At 48.0% G+C, this 9077-nt stretch overlaps 1 protein-coding gene across 1 annotated transcript; it reads right to left on the reverse strand.

Moving 5' to 3' along the window:
- Positions 1-683: 683 nt before the first annotated feature.
- Positions 684-6152, reverse strand: LOC140720162 (uncharacterized). Its single transcript, XM_073035045.1, has 3 exons — positions 6044-6152; positions 4336-4403; positions 684-1998 (listed from the first exon to the last, which is right to left on the reverse strand). Exons 1-3 carry the CDS (start codon positions 6150-6152, stop codon positions 712-714), a joined length of 1464 nt encoding a protein of 487 aa, XP_072891146.1. The 3' UTR covers positions 684-711.
- Between the last annotated feature and the right edge of the window lie 2925 nt (positions 6153-9077).

Here is a 9077-nt window from a genome sequence, read left to right on the forward strand (position 1 = left end):
ACACACAGTGGTGTATTTTGGTGCAGAGCAGTCAGGATGGGATGCTCCTCCAGTCAGATGTGGGAACTCTGGACATCTGACAGTTTTCCAATGACTATTTGCAGGAAGTGCACCCAATCACAGCGCCTGACTGACTGGTTCAGGGAGTTGGATGTACTCAGGATCATTCGGGAGCCTGAAGATACTATCAATGAAACATCTGAAGAGGTGGCCACACCCAGAGCACAAGCTTCGGATAGGAGAAGCGTGACCACCAGCAGAGGTAAGGGTCATTAGGAAGACAGTGCAGGGCTGTCCTGTGGGCATTCTCCTCAGCAGAACACCTTGTTGGATACTGCTGGGTGGGTGGTGGTTGACCCATTGGGGCATGGAAGCAACAGAAAGGCCGGCAGCACTGTCCACTCTGAAGCTTAATTTAGGCCTTGTTGCAGTTATAGGAGATGATAGTCAAGGGAGAGAAAGGAGATTCTGTTGATGTGGACGGGATTTAAATTAGAACTGATTTCTGCGTCACAGATCCAAACCATTACACTCCAGTCCCATTAAACGTGAACATTAGCTGAGGAATACCTCCCACGCCCAGTGACCAGAGTGCAGAACTGGGTTTGATAAACAGCAGCAATAATTACCGAGTTCGGCACCAACAGCCACTTTTGAACTTGATTCAGTAACTGTGATGGTGAAATATCCAGCCTGTAGCCTGTCGCCTGTTTAACCAGTTTCCCCAGTGTGAACTCGGTAGTGTGTCACAAGGTGGGATGATTGAGAGAATCTCCTCCCACATTGGGAGCAGGAGAATGGCCTCTCCCCAGTGTGGACTCGTCGGTGTGTCTGTAAGTCGGATGACTGACTGAATCTCTTTCCACATTCAGAACAGGCGTACGGCCTCTCTCCAGTGTGAATACGCTGATGTACCATCAGTTGGGATGACTGAGTAAATCCCCTTCCACAGTCTGAGCAGGTGAACGGTCTCTCCCCAGTGTGAACTCGTTGATGCACCTTTAGTTGATATGACCGAATAAACCCTTTCCCACAATCTGAGCAGATAAACAGCCTCTCCGCACTGTGAATTCGCTGATGTGTCTTCAGTTCAACTGACCGAGTAAATGCCTTCCCACAGTCTGAGCAGGTGAATGGCCTCTCTCCAGTGTGGACTCGCTGGTGCACCTGTAGGTCAGATAAATGAATAAATCTCTTCCCACATTCAGAGCAGGAAAATGGCCTCTCCCCAGTGTGAATTCGCTGATGTACCATCACTTGAGATGACCGAGTAAATGCCTTCCCACAGTCTGAGCAGGTGAACGGCCTCTCCCCAGTATGAACTCGCCGGTGGGCCTGTAGCCTGGATGAGTCAGTGAATTTCTTCCCACAGCCTGAGCACGTGAGCGGCCTCTCTCCAGTGTGAATTCGCTGATGTACCTTCAGTACAGAAGACTGATTGAATCCTTTCCCACAGTCTGAGCAGGTGAACGGCCTCTCCCCAGTGTGAACAAGCTGATGTACCATCACTTGAGATGACCGAGTAAATGCCTTCCCACAGTCTGAGCAGGTGAACGGCCTCTCCCCAGTATGAACTCGCCGGTGGGCCTGTAGCCTGGATGAGTCAGTGAATTTCTTCCCACAGCCTGAGCACGTGAGCGGCCTCTCTCCAGTGTGAATTCGCTGATGTACCTTCAGTACAGAAGACTGATTGAATCCTTTCCCACAGTCTGAGCAGGTGAACGGCCTCTCCCCAGTGTGAACAAGCTGATGTACCTTCAGTTGAGATGACCGAATAAACCCTTTCCCACAGTCTGAACAGGTGAAAGGCCTCTCCCCAGTGTGAGTTCGCTGATGTATCTTCAGTTCAGATGACCAAGTGAATCCCTTCCCACAGTCTGAGCAGATGAATGGTTTCTCCCCAGTGTGAACTGACTGGTGTCTCTGCAGTTGAGATGACTGAGTGAATCCCTTCCCACAGTCTGAGCAGGTGAACGGCTTCGCGCCAGTGTGAACTTGCTGGTGTGCATGCAGGTCAGATGTGTGAGTGAAGGGTGAATCCCTTCCCACACTTCTTTGTCAATTCATAAGTCAAATGTCAGATGTAGTAAAACCCCTTGCACAATCAATGAGTTGAAGAACTGATCTCCAGTGAACAAATGCTGGTGTGTTCTCAGCTCCCCGGTTCCAGTGGATTTCACTGAGTTACAACAGAAAACTTCATCTCAGACACAAAGTACTTTTCCAGCTGTGATGACATAATTCTTCATCTCCAAGTATCAACAGTGATACATTGTTAAATATCTAGTAACTCCTTAAATATCTGGGCAGAGACAGCAAACTGACATGTTGTTCTGTTTAAAATTCCCGTACACAGTTTTTGCCATTTCTAACCTGTAAAAAAGATTTACAAAAGACATCAATGAATGAAAGTCATCATTCAGAGAAGTGTATGGTCATCCACTTTGTTAGAAGCAATGAGAGTGCAGACTGTTTTCTCAATGGAGAGGAAATAATGTTGAAGAGTACGAGAATATAAAAGCAAGGATGTGTTGTTGAGTATTTATAAAGTGTGGCCTCACTTGGACTGTTGAGAGCAGATTCAGGTCCCTTAAGTAGAACAGATTTGCTCACATTGCAGAGCGTTCAAAGGAAGTTTACAAAAATATTTCTGTTATTATAAGGTTTGTCAGATGAAGAACATTTGATGGCTCGGGGCCTCTACTCACTGGAGTTTAGAATAATGAAGGGGCCCTCATTGAAATCTATCGAACATTGAGTAGTCTCGATAGAGTGGATGTGGAGAGTATGTTTACTAGAGTGGGGGAGTCTGAGACCAGAGGAGACAGCCTCAAAATCGAGCTTTGTTCTTTCAGAATGGAGATGAGGAGGAATTTCTTTAACTGGAGTGTGGTGAATCTGTGGGATTTGCTGCTATGAGTTGCTCTGGAGGCCAAGTAATTGGGTATATTTTAGGGAAGAGGGTGATGGATTCTTGATTAGTCAGGGCAGGAAGGGATATGGGGAGAAGGCAGGAGAGTGGGGCTGAGAGGGAGAATGGATCAGCTGTAATGAAATGGTGGAGCAGACTCGATGGGCCAAATGACCTCATTCTGCTCCTGTATCTGATTAATTTTCACAGCCGATATATTATGAGATAATTTTAGTTTCCTTTCTGAGCTCTGACATCACACTGTTACAGCGAGGATCAACCCAAGTTGGGGGAAAAACTCACCTCTTAACTGTTCACGGTACCAGCAACTGGTCTGTCCATCGAATTCCCCGACAGTTTTCCTGTCTGTGTGAGAATGGGACATGCAATCTGTGACTTGGCCCAGTCTGATTCCTTCCATTAGTTTTATTCCCTGTCCCATATTATTCTGAGCTGCGCAGTAACTGAAATCCTCCCACACAGAGAGCCTTTGTTGCTGCACAGCTGGTATTTTGTTGATGCCGTGCTGTTTTCAGGCTGTGTTAACATTTAACCTTCAGACAAATGGTCGGTCCATACGATGTGAGAAAAATAAATTAGAGAAAACATTGGTATTATTTCAAGTTCTGGTCATGTGCTACAGCACTACAAAGAGCATGTGATGTTACCCGGCAAACCCTGGAGAGTTTCAAATTACTCTGCCCCTCCGCACAGGTGATTGACGGTGGAGAGCCCATCAGAAGCAATGCCAATGAACATGATGGGGAGGGCAGTCCTTGTTCACATTGGTGTGTGGCATATTTGTGATGAGAACGCTACAGGTCACTTGGTACCCAGGCCAAAGGTAATTGGTATCATTATGTACTCAAAGCGAATGGAACTAAACATGTTCTCACAGGTAGAAAGGTCCAGATCAAGATGGAACAAAGGTGATTTCCACAAGGACTAAAACTGATGTAAGGATTTTGTTTCCTTCTTTTCATGCAGTAAAAATTGACATTTTCATTGACTGGAAGGTCAGCTCCTCAGTGCTCGGTGGTGCCCGAGTGATCCATCTACTCCCCTTGCGATTCCAAATACGGCCTACGGACTAACGGGGAAAACGCTGGCCCTGTCATCCATGGCTGCCTCTTTACCCAGAAACCCCCACGAAGAAGAGACCCATCTATCCGCCACGGCTCCAGCGTCTTAGCTCCTCATCAGGAACTTCCCCAGAGCCCTCGTAGAGAGAGAGAGGGAAAGGACTTGGACTGTCCCGGGGTGCGGAGGAAAGGTGTGTCCGGAGTTCACAGTAATTGGACTTCAGTCGCAGTTCGGACGCCGGTACTGATAATAAACCGCCCAGATCCCCGCTCCTCCCCGCCGCCGAGTCTCCGAGCCTTTTGTCCACCGTGCGCACGCGCGAAACTCCCCGCGCCCCTTACGCATGCGCAGGTGATCGCCTGGTCACGGACGGCGATTTCTGGAACCGACAGGAGAAAGTCTGCAAATGCTGGAAATCCAAAGCGACTCACACAAAACGCTGCAGGAACTCAGCACCTCAGGCAGCATCTATAGAAAATTATAAACAGTCGGCGTTTTTTGGCCGAAAGCCTTCTGCAGGGTAAAGAAGCACGGGGGAAGATGCCAGAATAAAAATGTGGTGGGGGAGGGGAGGAGGCGAGCTGGAAGCTGATGCCGGGTGGGTGGGGAAGGTCAAGAAAGGGTGGGCTGGAGAATAAAGAATCTGATAGGAGACGAGAGTGGACCAGAGAGAGGGCAGGAGGAGGGTCCCGGGAGGAGTATAGGCAGGTGAGAAGAAGTACAAGGTCAGAGTGGGGCATAGAGGAGGGTGACGGTAATTTGTTCTTCTGAGTGGAAATCGATGTTCATGCCATCAGATTGGAGGGTATATAATGTGACGGAGTATAATGTGTTGCTCCTCCGCCCTGGGGTGGGGGAGGGGAGCGCATCTTGGCACAGGAGGAGTCCATGGATCGACACGGCGGAACAGGACTGGGAATGAAGAATTAAAATTCTTGCTGACTGGTAAGTCACACTTGTGGAGGACGGTGCGAAATTGCTCCTAATTGATGACTGCACCCTCAGGGTGGCGGAGCAACAACTTATATTCTGCCGTGGTACCTTCAAACGAGATGAACGAGTGCACCAGTCTTGTCTGTTTGAATCCAGAGCCCAAGAAAAGCTCTCTTTCGTGTCTCAGTCGTCTTTGACCCCCTGAAGAACTGTTTCTGAGTGACAGCTAAGATCCACCTGCAATTCCTCGGCCCACTTTCCCAACTGGTCTCGATCCCACTGTAACCTTAGACAACCCTCACTTTCTCCACACACCGGTTTTGGTGACATCCACAACCTCACTAATTGTTTGATCTGCATTCTCCAAATAATTAACACACTTCATTGTCCAGTTGTAAGCGGGTGAATTTACTTTCTCTTTCATCTCCCAGGGGGACAAGACTGCCTGGACCCGGGGGGGGGGGCGGGGCAGGGAAATACGGGCTTTCAGTGTCTGAGCCGGTGAGGAAGCCGTGAGTGGCCAGTCCACAAGACAAGACAGCAGATTCCCTCGGCAATCAAACCGACCCTCATCAGGCCTGTCCCTCCGTGTCCAATCGCCACTGCCACTCCTTCAATGGCTCGACTGAGTCGTGCAGACGGTGTGAAACCACCTCCTTTGCCTCGGGAACATTTCCATTCCATCCATCCTCAGGCAAAGGAGCTGGTTTTAAATTTGTTTTTACATTGGTTTATTTCTGATTTTAAAAGTTGTCATTTCTGTGTACCGATGTCTGTTTGTCATCCTGACCAGTTCTGCCTGAAGTTGTTTGTCCTGATTGTTTCTTGGTGAAATTTGACAATGGCTTCTCCCCGGGTTTGGACCTTCATGTCCGTATCTCAAAAGGAACCGTCCCTGCTCCCACTCCTGGCTCAGCCGAGAGTGACTGTACTGGCACTGGAGACGGCCCAGTCCCTGACCTCCCAGACTGGACCGTCGGGTAAACTCCGTTACAACTGGTACCAGGACCTCCCAGAATAAAGGACGAGCCCTTGTCTGGCATCTACTGGCTCTGAGATATCTCTACCCACCCGTACAAGTACAACACTGCCCTCCCCCCAAGCGCCGACACCTACCGTCAGTGTGTCCATCACCAGGGGCACACATCATGTTCTCTGGTGGCAACAAACCAGCCCGAAGACCCCGGTCTCCGGTTGGCAGCAGCTCATTTGAGGGACCCGCCATTTGGGCTCCACCTCATTCGGGGGCAGACGTTTTGTGGGTGGGTGAAGCTCATTTCACACTCCTGTGACCCTCTGAGTGAAGAGGTATCCCCTCATGTGCCCCATAAACTCCCCACCTTTCACCCTTAACCCCCTGTCAAGTATCTCTCTGCTGAGAGTCACAGAACACAATCCCAACACTGAGTGTTTCTTCATCAAGCAGCTTTATTCTTTATTACCTGCAGGGGGTAAGTTCACCTCCACTCTCACCAGGGATGGGAGAGGACTTCAAACACAGCGTTCACAAAATATTCCTTCTGTATATAAGAACGAGACGAGGTTACTCTTCCCAGCGAGCTCCGTGTTCCCGATACATTTGTTGTTGCTGCCATCTCCGGTTGAGTCGTCTCCGCTACTTCCTCATTTCTGCACAGCGTTCAGTGTTTGCAGTCACGAGTTCCTTTAGTGAGCACATTTCTTGTCGTTTCCTCCGGCTACTTTAGTCACCTACATATATTGCATTTACTAGCTCAGCACTCCGGGGTTTGTACAGCTCCATTTTGTCTCATCAGATACTCACAATAAAATGCAAAGTTCAGTACATATTTCCCCATTCCCTCCTCTTTGTTGTCCCATGACAACAGACATCCAATATCATCAGGACTTAGGAAGTAAATGATGTCTTTATGGCGATAATGCTTCAGGTCTCAGGGCTTTCTTTCCCCTTTTACCCCGTCCATTCATCATGAGGACCCGGAACCCTGATGTCGCCTCCTTTTCTGGCTCCCGACTGAGCACGAGAATCATAATCAGATTGTTGGTATTATTATTGCTCCAATGGTTATTCCATCATGTAAACCAATATCCCACCACCCTCCCAGAGTCTCAAATGGCCACCGGCTTCCTGAGGGGTTACCATTGTGGACATGTACAATGTAAACCAGTATCCCACCACCCTCCCAGAGTCCCAAATGGCCACCGGCTTCCTGACGGGTTATCATTGTGGAACTGCACAAAGTAAACCAGTATCCCACCATTCTCCCAGAGTCCCAAATGGCCACCGGCTTCCTGAGGGGTTATCATTGTGGAAATGTACAATGTAAACCAGTGTCCCACCATCCTCCCAGAGTCCCAAATGGCCACCGGCTTCCTGGGGGGTTATCACTGTGGAACTGTACAATGTAAAACAGTGTCCCACCATCCTCCCACAGTCCCAAATGGCCACCGACTTCCTGAGGGGTTATCATTGTGAAACTGTACAATGTAAACCAGTATCCCACCATCCTCCCAGAGTCCCAAATGGCCACCGGCTTCCTGAGGGGTTATCATTGTGGAACTGTACAATGTAAACCAGTATCCCACCATCCTCCCAGAGTCCCAAATGGTCACCGGCTTCCTGAGGGGTTATCATTGTGGAACTGTACAATGTAAACCAGTATCCCACCATCCTCCCAGAGTCCCAAATGGCCACCGGCTTCCTGAGGGGTTATCATTGTGGAACTGCTCTCCCACTTCTCTCATTCTATCTGCTGCCTCTCAAATATAATCCATCAGGTGAGTTACATTTTCAGATTTGTCTGGTGTGTTGGTGCAACGTCCAATTAATGCACACGCACCCCACTTTTTATCTAATATAATGTCTCGGGTGGCTGGAAAACGATGCTGGAGAGGCAGTGACGGGAGACAAGGAAATGGCAGACAAACTGAATAAGTATGTTGTGTCTGTCTTCACTGAGGAAGACACCAGCATAATGGTGGAACTTCCAGGTGTCAGGAGTCAGAAGTTTGCTAAGTTACCAGAACCAGAGTGAAGGTTCTTGGGAAACTGAGAGGCCAAGTTAGATAAATCACGTGACCCAGATGGTGTACACCCCAGGGTTCTGAAAGAGGTGGCTAAAATGATTGTGTACCCATTAGTAATGAACATTCAAGAATCACAAGGTTCTGGAATAGTTTGGCAAGAATGGAAAATTGCAAATGTCACTCGACTCTTCAAGAAGGGAGAGAGGCAGAAGAAAGGAAACTATAGGCCAGTCAGTCTCTCCTCAGTGATTGGGAAAATGCTGGAGTCGATTATTAATGATAAGGTCTGAGAGTACCGTGTCACAAGATAAAATAGGCCATAGTCAGCATGGTTTCCTGAAGGGAAAATCTTGCCTGACAAACCTGTTAAAATTATTTTAAGAAATAACAAGCAGGATAGACAAAGTAGAATCGATTAATGTTGTTCACCTGGATTTTCATACGGCTTTTGACATGATGCCTGACATGAAGCTGCTTTAACAACCCACGAGCCCATGGTATTGCAGGAAAGATTCCAGCATGGACAGAGCCGTGGCTGATTGAGAGGAAGCAAAGAGTGGGTATAAAGGGAGCCTCTTGACGAGTGGGTTCCACAGTGGTCTGTATTGGGACTGATACTCTTTATGTTAAGTGTCAGTGATGTGCATGATGAAACTAATGACCTTGCTGCAAAGTTTTCAGACGATATGAAGATGGTTGAGGGTCAGGTCATTTTAAGGAAATAGAGAGGCTATGGAATGTCTTCAACAGATGAGGAGAATGGGCAAAGAAGTGTCAGATGGAATACAGTGTCAGCAAAGGGTATCAACATGCACTTTGGTAGTAGAAATGACAGGGCTGACTATTTTCTAAATTGTCCCTAAAGGTCAATTTGCAGATCGAGTCTGTGGTGAAGAAGGCAAATGTAATGTCAGCATTCATTTCAAGATGAATGGAATATAAACACAGGGATGTAATGCTGAAAATTTTGAAAGCACTGGTGAGGCCTCACTGGGAGTACTGTCAGCAGTTTTGGACACCTTATCTTAGAAAAGATGTGCTGAAACTGGAGAGTGTCCAAAGGAGATTCACGTAAATGATTCCCAAATTAAACGTGTTGTCATATGAAGAGTATTTGATGGCTCTGGGCCTGTGTTGATTGGAA

Source organism: Hemitrygon akajei, unplaced genomic scaffold, assembly GCF_048418815.1.
Source record: "Hemitrygon akajei unplaced genomic scaffold, sHemAka1.3 Scf000037, whole genome shotgun sequence".
Classification (NCBI taxonomy): Eukaryota; Metazoa; Chordata; class Chondrichthyes; order Myliobatiformes; family Dasyatidae; genus Hemitrygon; species Hemitrygon akajei.

Coding starts and splice junctions, on each gene's coding strand:
- LOC140720162 (XM_073035045.1), bottom strand. CDS start 6,152: ATGGCGGGTCCCTCAAATGAGCTGCTGCCAACCGGAGACCGGGGTCTT. Junction 4,404..6,043: donor TGGTGATGGACACACTGACG/GTAGGTGTCGGC, acceptor TTGGATTTCCAG/CATTTGCAGACTTTCTCCTG. Junction 1,999..4,335: donor AGGCGATCACCTGCGCATGC/GTAAGGGGCGCG, acceptor CATGCACACCAG/CAAGTTCACACTGGCGCGAA.